The 16152-nt window shown below is 34.1% G+C and overlaps 2 protein-coding genes across 2 annotated transcripts; both read left to right on the forward strand.

Moving 5' to 3' along the window:
• Positions 1-3764: 3764 nt before the first annotated feature.
• LOC140886285 (uncharacterized) lies at positions 3765-8068 on the forward strand. The gene is made up of 7 exons (XM_073292813.1): positions 3765-3958; positions 4771-5323; positions 5785-5932; positions 6048-6184; positions 7244-7306; positions 7393-7461; positions 7724-8068. Exons 2-7 carry the CDS (start codon positions 5132-5134, stop codon positions 7796-7798), a joined length of 684 nt encoding a protein of 227 aa, XP_073148914.1. The 5' UTR covers positions 3765-3958; positions 4771-5131; the 3' UTR covers positions 7799-8068.
• Positions 8069-12094: 4026 nt separating this feature from the next.
• On the forward strand, positions 12095-15675 carry LOC140879174 (uncharacterized). The gene is made up of 8 exons (XM_073282839.1): positions 12095-12375; positions 12477-12498; positions 13658-13714; positions 13800-13881; positions 14615-14710; positions 14849-14973; positions 15085-15103; positions 15210-15675. Exons 1-8 carry the CDS (start codon positions 12276-12278, stop codon positions 15399-15401), a joined length of 693 nt encoding a protein of 230 aa, XP_073138940.1. The 5' UTR covers positions 12095-12275; the 3' UTR covers positions 15402-15675.
• The last annotated feature ends 477 nt before the right edge of the window (positions 15676-16152 follow it).

A 16152-nucleotide genomic window follows, 5' to 3' on the forward strand; every position in this document is an offset into this window, starting at 1 on the left:
GTAATATTTTTTTTTGTCGAATTAGCACACTTTAGAAAAAAAAAATTTTAACAGAAAAAACTAATACTTTTGATCACAAAAGTAACACTTTTCATAGAAAAATTAATACGAAATTATATAAGAAAATACTAAGCACGTAATACATTTTCACATTTTGTAAAAATAACTATTTTCCACAACACAACTAAATATTTTTCATTGAAAATGTAATACTTTTCATGGGAAAAGTAATACCTTTGATAAGAAAAGTAATAATTTTTTTTTCTTTCAAATTAGCACACTTTAGAAAAAATAATTTTTAACAGAAACAACTAATACTTTTGATCACAAAAGTAACACTTTTCACAGAAAAAATAATACGAAATTATATAAGAAAAGACTAAGCACGTTATAGATTTTGTCAAAATAACTAATACTATCCACAACACAACTTATACTTTTCATTGAAAATGTAATACTTTTCATGGGAAAAGTAATACCTTTGATAAGAAAAGTAATACTTTTTTTTGTCGAATTAGCACACTTAAAAAGAAAGAATTTTAAACAGAAAACACTAATACTTTTGATCACAAAAGTAACACATTTAACAGAAAAACTAATACAAAATTATATAAGAAAAAACTAACCATATTTCCTTGTTCGTCTCTTTTTCTGCTTCAACATTGTAAATATGTTTTTCTATATGTTTCTCCTTTCCCTTCTTAAATTTTTCAGCAGCCTTCCCAGAAGTTCTCTCAATAATCTGTGGGGAAATAGCCCTTTTCTTTCGAGCAGAAAAACTACACCTGACAAATAATGCATTTTTCAAATTGTTTCCAGGATAACAGCAAACAATTTTTATCCAATTATTCAATTAACTGAAAAAGATACAAATTATTTATTCCAAATATCATCACAAAACATTTATCCATCCCAAAGAACTTGTTATTCATTTTCATCATGCATAGGGATCATGGCAATACAAACATATCTACAATAATTTTTTTTTTCTTTCAAATTAGCACACTTTAGTAAAAAGAGTGTTTAACAGAAACAACTAATACTTTTGATCACAAAAGTAACACTTTTCACAGAAAAAATAATACGAAATTATATAAGAAAAGACTAAGCACGTTATAGATTTTGTCAAAATAACTAATACTATCCACAACACAACTTATACTTTTCATTGAAAATGTAATACTTTTCATGGGAAAAGTAATACCTTTGATAAGAAAAGTAATACTTTTTTTTGTCGAATTAGCACACTTAAAAAGAAAGAATTTTAAACAGAAAACACTAATACTTTTGATCACAAAAGTAACACATTTAACAGAAAAACTAATACAAAATTATATAAGAAAAAACTAACCATATTTCCTTGTTCGTCTCTTTTTCTGCTTCAACATTGTAAATATGTTTTTCTATATGTTTCTCCTTTCCCTTCTTAAATTTTTCAGCAGCCTTCCCAGAAGTTCTCTCAATAATCTGTGGGGAAATAGCCCTTTTCTTTCGAGCAGAAAAACTACACCTGACAAATAATGCATTTTTCAAATTGTTTCCAGGATAACAGCAAACAATTTTTATCCAATTATTCAATTAACTGAAAAAGATACAAATTATTTATTCCAAATATCATCACAAAACATTTATCCATCCCAAAGAACTTGTTATTCATTTTCATCATGCATAGGGATCATGGCAATACAAACATATCTACAATAATTTTTTTTTTCTTTCAAATTAGCACACTTTAGTAAAAAGAGTGTTTAACAGAAAAAACTAATACTTTTAATCACAAAAATAACACACTTCACAGAAAAACTAATATGAAATTATATAAGAAAAGACTAACCATATTTCCTTGTTCGTCTCTTTTTCTGCTTCAACATTGTCAAGCTGTTCTTCTATATTTTTCTCCTTTCCCTTCTTAATTTTTTCAGCAGGCTTGCCAGAAGTTCCGTCAATAATCTGCAGCGAAATAGCCCTCTGTTTTTGAGCTTTCTTTTTCTCTCTCATACTTGCAGCAGCCTAGGAAATTTTCAATCATTTTTAACAGTAAAAAAAAGAATAATAATAATGACCAGCCAAAAAGAATAGAGGATTTAAAGTATCTGACTATGACATATCTAAACACTAGGAAGTGCTACTACCTTCATAATCATAGAAGGAAATAAGGAATTGAATATCGAAATTGATTTTTGAGTTCGCTGACACATTAAAAAATCAAATTTAAAATTCTAAACACTTCAACAAAATGTGAAGATTTCAATGTAAAGAACTACTCCAAGAGTGGCATTGAACGAACCACTTCAATCTTTATGCTCAACTTCAATCTTTAAAATTCTAAACACTTCACGGATTAGATCCGTGAAACAGTTGCACAGGAGTGTTACTCCCTCAAACTAAGATACCTTAGAAGGATGAGGTTGGTGATTTGTTCGGGAAATTCAGTAAGAGGGGCACCTTGCAAGTCTAAGACTCGTAGCAACTCGCAATCTCGAAAATTGTTACCAAGGTGAACGGCCGGTATGGTACCACACCTGAACAAAAACATGAGAAGTGGGTGTTAGAAATCGTTTCCATTATCATATATCGTCCGCAACAATAAAGGGAGAATGTTAAAACACCTGAACAAGAAAATGAACAGATAGGCGTCTGATGACGTGAGTTTCTTCGTCTACACTCGTATTTTCTCGTGGGAAAATCGATGCAAAGACCTCTTCTTTGCACTTGTGAACGATAAATGTCAGCACGAGGCTTAGCACACGACAGTTTCTAGGCCGGCCATCGAAATCCCAGTTGGAAACATGAACCAAGTTCCTGTGAATCAGTTGGCGGAGATAATCCTCTGCCACCTCCTCTGCAGTGCTGCTATCTGTTCCTGTCACGAATCGTTCGGCCACCCAAAGGCGTATGAGCCTACCACGTTCAACGGAGTAATCCTCTGGGAAAAGTCCCAAGTACAAGAAACAACTCTTAACATCGCTAGAGAGTTCTAAATAATTGAGGATTGATGTCATGAAAACACATACCTCGACTTTGAATCAGTGGATCTGAGAGGCTTTCGAGTCCCAAGTCCTCAATGCCGAATTTTAAAATTAAGAACCCTAATTTTGTACGAAAATTAGTGATGAAACTAGAAATCTTGCGCGTGGAAGATTTAAACATGATAGTGAAGAAAAATTGAAATGAAAGAGAGATTAAGTTGCGAGAGGAAAAAAACTGAGAACGAAGATTACCTTTCTTCTCTTCAAGCAAGGCGGCGGAATTCGGGGAGTGACGCGGAGTGAAAATTCCTAATATTCTGAAGATCCGAATAGACTTACGGGTTATTTGAATTATAAATGGACTGACCCGTTTCACGGATTAGATCCGTGAAACAGTTGCACAGGAGTGTTACCCTATATATTTATGTGAACTTTCAAATTTATCCAACAATATGGTCGATTTATTTTTTATTTATTTAAAAAATAAAAGTCAAGTCTTTCATCAGTCAAATTATCATTTAGCAAAATCATCTTCCATAATTAATATGATTACAAAGTACAAAACAATATCTTTTAAAATTATAATTTATATACACACGTCTTAGCCCCGGAAAGAGGTTAGTTAAAATAAAATCACTGTACATCTTGGAACGCAAGCGAAACCAGTTGGATAAGGATATCTATCAGCTCGGCTCGCGAGCCGATCACCGGTGACCCGGTCAACCGGTAAAAAGTCTGGGAACAAATAGGAGCAGAAACCGTACGTGTGGGGTCCTCTCACTGCAATTTAGCAGTAGCAGGTCGTCTCCCAATCCCCATTCCTCTACTCTCCAATGGCAGTTACATTGCATTTACTTCGCCTCTCTCTCTTTCTAGAATCCAACAGTACTCGCCATTGATACTCCTCAACCGATACTCGCTATCAGATCCCTGCGTACCGCTCGATTTTCGTACTCGGCTTCATTATTGTTTGCTCTCTCGTGCTCGGGGTACGCTGATCGATTAATGAGCATGCCGTGTGATTTTTGTTTGTTCATTGATCGATTTTTCTCTTTCTCGCCGCTGTTGATATTATTGTGTTTTTGTTGAATGTTGTGTTATATGCTATTTTGTTCGATAATCATTGGAGTTATTAAGTCGGAGTATCGCCTGATTGATTTTGGTGTATTGCAATCAAAATTTTAAGGTTTTGTATAGAGTGATTTTACTTGTTTTCTCATTGCTTTTAGCAGACAATTTTGGTAAGGGTATTGTTTGTGCTTTCAGGTCAATTCTAAAATATTTTTTATGCGCTTATTCTTCAGGAGACCAGACCGACAGTTAATGCGTTCAGATGTTTTTTTAGAAATATTTTAAATTTCATTAGAAGAGAACCTGCTTAAGATTTTAATAATATCGGTAGCTATTGATCTGAGCCTGCTATGGCTTTTTAGCTTCTTTTGTTTTTTATTTGTTAATAATTATTATTGTTTTTGGTTTGATTGCGTGAGAGGGAGGACGGGGGGTGGGGGGTGTTGTAGTTTTGAATGCTGTGTATGATGAGTTGGTTCATTTATTATGGTTGTCTTGAACCCGTGAATAACAGGGGATTCAATGCATCACATTTAAATTCCCACCAACTATACATGTCAAAACTTCATAAAAATTCTATTATCCTTTTAGTGTTATCACTCATGCAATTTGCAGGATCTCAACTCAGGATTTAAGTGTGTGGCTTCAGAATTTGGTGGCATTTCATTTTCAAACTTTTTAAGCACTTACAAGTTATAACCTACTTTTTATACTTTATTTTCCTTTTTAGGGATTCGTGACAGAGCTTGAATTTCTACCCGCGGTTAGAGTTTTTACTCGTTACCCAAGTTCAAAAACATCTATGTCTGCCTTTGATGTGGAATGAAGATTAATTGAATCAAGAAAATCAAGTTTGATGGACCCGTAAAACAACGCCACTCCAAATACTGGGGATTCCGTGTGGTGTCATACGATTTGCTTCGGCTTGGCTCAATTGACTCCGACTTTGTTAATATCCTCTTAATATCTTGATTAAAAATACGAATAAAGGAGGCTTACATGATATACAGAGCCGCAGCTGTAAGTGATATTCGAAATAAAGCTTTTTGTTTATTCCCGTTTGCTACTAATTACGCGTGATCGAGATCGAGATGCTAGAGACGGAATTATGCCCTTCGCGGGTTTTGTCGCCTTTCCGTGAGGAAAGTGGAGATGAAGAGCTGTCGGTTCTTCCCAGGCATACTAAGGTTATCGTGACAGGCAATAACAGAACAAAGAGTGTGTTGGTAGGTTTGCAAGGCGTTGTCAAGAAGGCTGTTGGGCTTGGTGGTTGGCATTGGCTGGTACGTTTAAAATCGTCTTACAAAATGATATTATCTTGATCGTTAGTAACAATTTCTATTAGATCGTTATGTCAGATTAATATTATGCGTTAACATTCGTTTTTCCTCTAGAATGAAAGCGAAAGTGACGTTCTTTATTAAATATTAAATATATATAAAATAGCTCACTAGTACGAAGTATCACGTCTCCTAAAAATGGCAAATAGCCCATTGAATTGCTAATATATTAGACGCGCGAAATGCTTTGTTCAACTCGGAATGTTTATCCTCAAAGATGATGGTTTCCTTTAATTCAATCAGCTTTCTAAACGCAACTGGAAGAAAGCAATAACTAATTCTGTACAGCGTTGTTCTTTTTAAATATTCTTTTATTTTTTTATGGTTAAGTTGCTTCTCTGCTGCATCTTTTGTCTTATTCCTTTGATTCGTTTACTAATCTCATTAGTGACATGATGGACCAGGTTTTGAAGAATGGGGTTGAGGTCAAGCTCCAAAGGAATGCGTTGAGCGTGTTAGAACCTCCTACTGGCAATGAGGATGATGATGATTATGATTTTGATGAATCTAGCAGCTGCTCTGACATTGGTGAAAAGGACCATCATCGCTTCAGTATGTTTTATCTCTTGCCTCATAAAATTTGTTTCTGTTTTTACATATTAACACAATAATTTCTTGAACAAAATAATTGTTCCATCCTTTTTCAATAATCCACTCCTTTGAACAGCTTCTGGGTTTCACTTCGGAAAGATAAGCAAGCCCAGGGTTCGGTATAGTCGGCCATGGTCTCCATCTGCGTGCACAAAATCAGCCAGCCGTAGCAGTTGCAGAGAAGTTCAATCCAAATGTGATGCAACTCAATTGGTAAGCACAATCAGAGTAGATGTCCTTTCGAGAATTTATGATTAATAATACATGTCTGAATTCTTTTAATACTGTGTTGACGCTTTGTTGGGATCTGATGAATTTTCTTCACTTGAGAAACTTTATAAACGGTGCCATAAGCTTTTCCTTTAATTATGTTGACTGGAATTTGATAAAATCTTTAGAACTTCAAGTGCAGAGTATGTTACAATTCAAATTCTGAGATTAAGTTCTTGTTGTTAAAGGTAACCAAGGGACTGTGTTGTTTTCTCTTGTCGAGATTTATAACATGACATGTCTGGTGAAATTGCACTGTTGATATTTGGATTATTTTGATGATATGATATCAATGGTGCCTTTGATGTCAGGTTCTTTGTTAAAATTTTAAAGTACTGCAAAGACTATGCCATATATGGTTTTCTTTACTCCCGGTTGTTCCCAATATATGTTATCCTTATTTTTTGTAACAGTGTTCCTCAACGTTCATTAATATGCTTGTTCATATCAAGAGATCCTTGCTGTACTATATACACTAAAAAGACCAACAGGTTACTTACCATTGGAGTTTGGAAAACGTTAGTTATAGAATGACCAATGGGCTAATTGCATCCACACCCCCTGTGAAAAGTCTAAAAGACATAAAACATCCTGTGTAAAATTAATAGCATGTTAAACCCTATGTTTTAAAAAAATTAGCATAAAAACCCCTATGAGAGGGTATAAATGTGCCCGAGTTTGTATAACATATGGGTAGTTTGTATAACATATGGGTGAAATGTGCTACATTTTAAAAAACGGAGGGATGCATTAGCCTATTAATATTTCTTAGGGAGTTTTATGATTTTTAGACTTTTCACAGGGGAGATTAATGCAATTAGCCTGAACAATATAACTATCTTTTGATTTTATGGTAAGGACCGCACTCAGTTTATCTATCTGATCTAGTAAAGCATAAAAAAACGTTTTTTAAGGAAGTAAGCTTGATTGATGTTTCTTTTAGGATGCACTTTTGATTATTAATTCTGATGCATACTTGTTTTGTTCCCTTGGGCTGATTAGAGAGTTAATTTGGCAAAGCTTGGGACTGGATCATTGTGGAGATACTGGCGAAGCTTCCATCTTGTGGGTGTCTTATTATCTCCATTTTCATTTCATTCAGCCTTAAAAGTTTGCTTAATTTTTCCATGTTTCCCTATCTGAATACGCAGGCAAATGTTAGTCCCAACCCTACGAGGGAACAACTGGTTAACTCCGTCCAGCAGCATTTTTCCTCACAGGTCGGTTTCCTCACTTGCATTCAATCTCCACATGCACACGCGTGCACACACACATTCTAGATAATCGCTGTGAGTCAAATGGTGAAAAATCAAAATTAACCGCAAGTTTGCACAAAAATGTGACTCCGGTGGCCTCAAGAGTCGAGATAAATTTCTTATAACCAAATATCTTGGTCTAAGTGCAAGTGCAATCACGTTCAAAAAGTTTTTTGAACACAATAAAGTTGTGAACTCTGATGCATTGCCATTAATGATCCAACAGCAAGTGGACGAAGTACAAGTGATTGTGGAATTTATCCGCTCAGCCAAGAAACTACAATCAGTTGGCGTGCATTGATGTGAGGTGGATTACATGAAGCCAGATTATTGCCTCAAATTCCTGTAATATATATTTTAATATATATCTATATATGTATGTAGTAGATATACTTATGGACCAGCCCTAACTTTAGTGTACCTCTAATTATTGACTACTAATTTAGAGAGCAGGTTTGTGTGTATGCCATTTGTGCGTCAACTCATTCTCTAATATCCCAAGGACCCAAATCTCAACCTTGTATTATGGCGCATTTGGCCTATCAATGTTATTATCCTTATTTAATGATTATGTCTAGCCTATTCTATATTAGATAGGAACATACCTACCACAGGGCCAGAAGGTTTAGGTTTTTGCATCGACATGGTTTACTCGTTCTAGAAAATCATGCTTCGGAAAAATATTGCTGGTCTTTATTCAAGGGGTAGCAATTCAGTTGCGATGATTTCGAGGTAGTACATTTGATTTGAATTAATAATGTGGTTTGTTTAGGATAATGAGGGGTTTGCATGGTCAACAAGGTAAAGCTCGTAATTTGAAGCTTCATCAATTAACAATTTGACTTTAAAAGGGATAAAAGCACCTTGATCAGATTATTATTGCATTCCTTCTAGAAATTCTTGTTCCAAAAATCATTTTCATAATCAACGATTTAGAGTCGATCCAAAGTAACGCTTCACACTTGTATCTTACAAATAATTAACTGCCAAAAAAATCTACTAATATTTTTTTCAAATATGTTAGTTTAATAAGAACATTTTCATGTGCAAATATGCAGAAGCCAGGCTGTAATTTGGTGTCAAGAAGTGATGGATGTTGATATTTTTGTAGAGATGAGGTGATGGGGACATTGCACAAGGGTAACACTATACACCCACCAACTAGGATTAATTGGTTTTCCTTATTTTTTGAAGTAGTTCAAATTCTCGAACAAAATAATGGACTTTATTCTTTGTGATCGTTGGAGAGTCTCTTTCTCTTTACGTAAATATTAAAGAAACCATCTCCCAATTGGCCCCTACAAAGATTTTGTGGCAAAAGGTTAAGGTGCCTGCTTTAGATTTGGGTGGTTTTCAAAATCTTATTTGGACCCACCTCAGTCCTTGTACTCCCTCAAAAGAAGGTCACTTCGTTTCTTGAAATTGATATATTGGTCGAGATATGATATTATATAGAAAATATTATGAATGCAGCTGTCAAATTTAATTGAATTCATGTCATTAGTATATTGATAGAGTAATTGACTCAATATCACGTAGATTTTTTTTTTTTTCGTGAGAATAATATTACGTAGATTTTGTATCCAAATCATTGGGTGTATGAAAAGGTAATGGAGTGCACCCAATTGCGGGAATAAAGTTCGTTGTAAACCATGGATTTCATTAGCCAAAGAAATTCAGTGCAAATGGGTGAATTACAATATTGTGATAAGTCCATCTCCATGGCACAGTATAAAGATTGAAAATCTGACTTCGGTGGAGTTAAGATTGCGGAATTGATTCTGATGCAGGAGGAGTTAACGATCGAGAGGATGAATGGTGAAAAGTAACAAATAAGATTATTGAGAGAGCCAAAAAATTGATGTAACTCGATTAGCGAAAATTCGAGTTACATCGTGGAAATTTGAGTGGTTGGAATAATATTCGAACAAGTGTGAAGAACAATAAAAATTTTATAGAACTGGAGCATGTGACTATAACATACATTAAAGATGTGATGTCTTAAACTATTTATAGATATTCGGAAAGTCATGAACTTGAAAGCCTCTTATGTGTTTTTTTTAATGTGTGGGTTTGGATAAAAAAAATTTCAATAAATAATTAATAAAATCGAGCTCAACTAGATTGAATAATTGTGCTTGAGCCCAGAAAATTGTAAAATTGGGGTCGTTTAACCCTACAGAGGGGGTAACACCCATCTGCAATTTTCAAGGCCAAGATTTGGCCACATTGATTTTTCATGTGGGATCCTATATTTTTGTGTGAGTCTCACATGTTTATGAGCAAATCTTGGTCTTCAAAATAAAGAACTAGTAATACCCCTCTGAAAGGTCGAATAACCCGTCAAATTGGGCTTAACACATCAATTACAATATCTGTAATTTTTACTTTCTATGAATTTTAAAAAATGAGATAAACCTAAAGAAGTTATGTAGTATTATTTTTTTTTGGAACACAAGACAAAATCATTGCACTTATATTAAGAAGAATAATCGGAGTTGTGCTCAATGGCGGACCCAGAATTTTTAAACTATCCGAACTAAAATTTAAACTTTAGAATTGTTTAACATTTTGAATCAAACCAACCGGGCTACTATCAAATTAATCAAAAAATTTTCAAAATTAATATATATATATATATATATATATATATAGTTTCTTTCAAGTGCCCACCTACCATGCACACCACCATGCCTACCAATGATGTGACATTATTCTATTGGACCTACAATTTATCACATCTTTATCACATCCAATAGAATAGTGACACATCATTGGTGAGCATGGTGGTGGGCATGGTAGGTGGGCACGAAACTTTATATATATATATATATATATATATATATATATATATATATAAATATTTTCCGGACCATCCAGACTAAAGCCCGAATAGCAATACACTTGGCCACTTGGGTCCGCCCTTAGTTGTGCTTTAAGCGTTTTGATAGCAATAGAATGTATCTTTAAAATAGTTCCACTAGAAGGATTAATCATATATGATCTAATAAAGCTCTAAAGTCTAATCATTATCATTATAGTGCTCAAACATAATTTCATAATATGATTGTCGGAAGACTTACAAGAATATGCATAATAATTGATAGCTGTAAAAACTTGTTAATGATTTGAATATTTTCTTATTCACACTTTTTTCTCGTCTTGTAGCTTATTTGCTCGAACATCATCTTTTAAAAAGTTATATAACGATTGTTCGTCATATTTTCTTTAGTTTTTTCTTCGACACAGTATACAACCAAGCAACCAACAAGAAGAACAATTCGAATACGTGCTAACTCCCAAACACCATTCACTACAATATAAATTTATGAATACCTCTTGACTCTCTGTGCTCTCGCTTATATATATTTGCCTTGTGCTCCAGTTAAAAGAGAAAACACCAACAAATCATGACAACAACTCAGAATTGTAACTAACAATTATTTATTTCGCTTCTTTCATAACCTAATAAGCATTCATATGGGTTTGTTGGCACTTGGCAGGGCCGATTCTAACAATTTTTGAGCTTGAGTCTAACTTTTAAAAGAGGCCCCTAAATTATAATATGTGTTCATATTCTTTTAGATTAATAACAAATTTTTCGATTTAAGAAATGTGCAAAAAAATATTTCTATTTTAATTGAGTAATAAGATCAAACATGTACAAAATTATTACTATAAAACGACTCGTCTAACAGTTTAGAGCTAACAATATTGATCAAATTGTTCAAGAATTTTTTTCTCAATTAATATCATAACCAATTCATTCAATATTCTCATATAACATGGTTTATTGAGAAAATGTTTTGAAAAGCTTTAAATTTGAAAAAAAATTGTTTTGCACTTATAACTGTAAAAATTATAGTCAACAAGATTTTATAAGCAATATGAGTATTTGAGAAATATCCATCAATTTTTTTTTCCAAGTAATTCACTACATCTAATGCCGTTTTTGTTTCTATTTGTAATAAGAACTTCAAGAATGTCAACTTCGAAAATAAATCGTGATCATTAATCAGAATAACCCTTATGAGTCAGAAAATATGTTTTTATATTGGTCTAATTATACTAATATATAATAAATTTAGGGAATAAAAATGTTTTTTGTTTATATTGGATACGAGAAAAATAATTTATATTTGAAAAAAATTATCAAGAGACATAGGAATAATAAACTTCCTAAATAAATTTATCAAAAATCCAAAAACAATTAAAAAAAAGTTTATATTAGACAGTAGGCAAATAAAAAATAATTTTCTGAGATATGAATGAAAAAATCCCAAGAATAATTAATTTATATTGAATTAATTTACACTTTTATATAATAATTTTTTTTTTTCAAAATTATGGGGCCTGAAAAAAAATGGGCCCAAGTCGTACGGCCTCCAAATAGAAACAGCCCTGTTTGTTGGGCTTCCCTGCATATCAGCTAATTTTACACGTATATGGGTATTTGGGTTGGGCTCTATTATTAGTTGCTCTTGAACTCGATCCATTTCAGTAATTCCATTTTTGGCCCAATATCATTTAATTTGAGCCCATTTCGACTGCCATGGCATGAAGTTAACATTCCAAAGTCAAAACTGCCAGTCTTTCGTTGACTTGGCTCCCGCTTCTGTTTCTTCACATTGACTCCACGCGTTTTTCATACCTTCGTCTAATCGTCTTCTTCCATTGAAATCCCAAATCTAGCAACTCTTGTATTCGATTAGTTGCGGATTTTTTCCTTTTCGCCCTTCGAAATTTTCTGAGGATTTTCGGAGGAGGAGAAGTGCGAAATGGCGTCGCAGGCTCACCTGGACAAGATGCAGCTCCGCCAGAACTATCGGAACCTCTGGCACACCGATCTTATGCGCACGATGCAAAATGATCCTCCTTGTATGCATACACATACGTATTTTATGTAGAAAAGGTTTACGCTTTTTCAATGTTGTTCTGCATTTAATTAATTTTTCTTGTTTTCATTTTTTTTTTCGCAGATTGTTGCTTGTCGTTTTGGTGGTAAGTCCGAGCTGTTTTGTGCATTGTTTGTTGGCAGATGGGATGGTCATTTGAAATTAGTTGTCGCCATGTCATTTGAAGTTTTGAATTCGCACATCAAGTATTTGTTTACAAGTTTTGATCTTGTTTACGTCTAAGAACGGATGGGTCGGTCAGTTAAAAACTTGAAATTTTTCTTAACTTGTGAGAGATTTCCTCAAATATCCAGTTAACTAATAGCTCTCACATGGTCAACCTCGGATTTCTTGCTTAGTCTTAGGTTCCATCGTTGTATCTGGACTTCACCTCAATGCGACTGATTCCGAGTATTATTTAGTTCAATTTCATGTATATTGGTTGGAAAGTATTTCAATTTGACTGATATTACAACATTGAGTTTTTGAAGTTTTTTAACAAACTCTGTCTCAGTCTTAATTCTTGAAGATATATTATACGGTTATACCCTTGTTGCAAATTGAAACCAATGCGCTGAAAGCTAAATTCAAGATCGCAATGTGATGCTTAAAAATGGGTCCTGGGATCTGCTGTGTGTTTATTTTGTAATAGGTTTACCAAGTCTTAAAGACTATTATGGTAGTAAAGCATTGTTATACGATTTTGAATGAACTACTAGTTAGCTTTGCTGCAGATGTTCCCTATGAGTCCCTGGATGATTTCAAACAAGTTTATCTGTCACAAAGGTAGCCTAGAAGACTTTGAATTGAGGATAAAGTATCTATTTGCTCACAATAAATGAAAACTAAGGGGGAATTTGTTGGTCGTCACTAACAGGTCTAGACGCTATCTGTTGTCTTTGTTTCAATGGACATGGATTTGCTCCCTTAGTTTTTCAATATAATAGTTGGAGACCAACTATTTAGGTATATTCAAATTCGGTGATGCTTTGAAAGATATGGACATGGTAAATAGTTTGGCTGAGAATTACTTTTGTATGACTGTCTTCATTTGTTTTATTGTTGTGGGTTTTTCATGGACAATTATTGGAACGTGGATAAGAATTCAATGAAGGAAATATTTGAAATTATTCCTGTATTGCTGATCAATGTGGTGGAAACAAGGCTTTGTTGTGTTATTCGTGAAAAGCCTGCTGCAATTTAAAAAATAAGTTTGCTGAAAATTTTACATACAATTGCAATATCTTTGAGCTATCAAATTGCAGTGGGCCCTGTGTGTCGTATATGCTTCGGAAAAGAGCACTTTACAATGACATGTCCAGGTGATGAAAGTTCTATCTTCTCTTCTAGCCTGTAGTGAGACCTACTTTCTGGGAATCAAATTATTTTTGTTTGTGCTTGGCACAGGTATGTGTGCTGTGCAGGCTATATGCCTTGCAGCGGCCGCTGTGGTGAGAGTCGTTGCCCTGAATTTTGCCTTGCCACTGAGGTAAAACAGTAAAATGGATGTTCATGATTTTTGAGTTTCTTTCTTTTAGAATTCATTGTTTTTAACTTCTTTTGATGCATTTCAGTTGATAACGACTTGTCCTTGAAAGAGGAATAGTTCTTCTTAATTTTGAATTCAATCTCCCTGAGATTGTTACAACTGTGTTCATATATCCACAATTGTTTGGAGCTTTTCAATTATTTGAATCTGTACAGGCACCACACACTAATGGACTCGACGCCTTCCATACCAAAGTGCTGAAAATTGAAATATCAGATTATTGATAATTTGGATTCCATCCTGAATTTCATTCTCCAGTAGAATGAGTTTTAAACTAGTTTCGTTTGCCGTCGTCGTTTCTTTTTCTCTATATCCTGGCTCCTTGATGATATTTTCAATATTTATGGTTGCAACATTTGCAGCTCATTCAATATTCCTGTTTGCAAATTGTTGCCTCTTAGAAAATCCTGCTTCTCATGTTAGTGGTTATAGATATTCATTTTGAAATATAAAATCTGTAGTTTTTCACTATCCAATTCCTTTATATTGGTATATTCTTTGAACTTTCTAAAAATCAACTGGGATTACTTCTTGTCGGATGAAACGAAAATACGTTGATGCAGAATGTAATTGCAAGGAAAATATTTGTACGTTCATTCTATATGCATGCCTATGGGTTACCCTCCTGTTACTATTTATCAAATCTATGCTAAAAAATGAAATGCCATTTCAGGTTTTCTTATGCTTTGGAAATTCAGTAGCTTCCACCAGGTTTTTGCTGCAAGATGAATTCAACATACAGACAACACAATGTGATAACTGCATCATTGTAATCTCTCTTTCTATATGGTTCAACGACAATCATTCTTATTCCCGATTTTCACACACACAAATTGACACCGAACATATTACCGCAGTCTGAGTTGCCCACATCCAATTTTATCAACTGTAGAATATTTGTTTCTAGGGTTTCATGTTCTGCCTCCAACAAATCGCTTGCATTTTTTCCATCATTGCTATGATAATTGGAAGTGGAGAAATTCAGGAGGCTGCTCAGCTGCTGTCTTGCTTATCTGATATGGTCTACTGCACGTAATAAACTTTACATTTCCTCGCGTTACATATACATATGCTTTTTTGTGGTAAAGTTTTCGAGGATCAAGAAAATCCTGTTTAAATTTGCCATTCAATCTTGTTTTGCAGGGTTTGCGCTTGTATGCAAGTAAGCCAGAATTTTACTTAATTACTATACTGCTAATAATACGCATTAACTCTAACTCTAGTATCTCCTCTGTGAATGCTGTTTAACCTGTATCTGGATATTTTAGACGCAACACAAGGTCGAAATGGATAAACGAGATGGTAAATTCGGGCCACAACCAATGGCAGTTCCGCCTTTTCAGCAAATGTCACGGCTGGACCAGCCGTATCCCCCCACCGTAGGGTATCCTCCTCCTGCATATGGGCAGCAAAATTATCCTCCTCCGGCTGGCTATCCCCCTGTCGGATATCAGAAATGATCTTTCTCGTGCGTATCATTTTTCTAAATGAAACTCAGTATTAAATTTATTTCACGTGTGCAGTTTGGATAAGTTTTTATTACACTTTATCCTACCTGAGATTTATAAATTGGTGACTGGTGGTTTCTCAATTGGGTGCATTCGAAGAATCTTGTATGTTATTTTACATACTTGAATTGGTGAGTACAAACAATGAGTTTTAAGTGCTACCGTTCAGGTTTCTGTTAATTTATTCCATTTCCGTGTTTTAATTCAATCAGAATATTAAGAGCCACTATTTTACATTATTAAAGTCTAAAGTTAATTCGTTCCGGATGCACTCTTATACAAATTAGATCTAGAAGACTAAGCACACCGATCCGTACGCAAAGTAATGTATTTTTTTATATAAAAAAAAACATTGAATTAATTGTATAATGAAGCCAACAATTTTATTTCCGCAGCCCTTGTCGCTCTTAATGGGCGGCGTAAACCATTTTTAAAACCATATCAACGTGCACGTCTCGGGTGATAATGATATGTAACCCTTAACACCTATGATCACCGCAATAATATATATATATATATATATATATATATATATATACTTTTGGTGTCATCTACACAAACGAAATGGAACAAGCAACAAGGTTCGCAAAATTTTCAAGGATGTTCGAGATGGTGTAACATGTTAATGTTTTTGGGTGACTATGTCACATAAGATTTGTCCAAAGTAATTTGCTTAATTAGCGTGATTTACATATCACTACAT

The sequence above is a fragment of the Henckelia pumila genome, chromosome 1, assembly GCF_033568475.1.
Source record: "Henckelia pumila isolate YLH828 chromosome 1, ASM3356847v2, whole genome shotgun sequence".
NCBI classification, from domain to species: Eukaryota; Viridiplantae; Streptophyta; class Magnoliopsida; order Lamiales; family Gesneriaceae; genus Henckelia; species Henckelia pumila.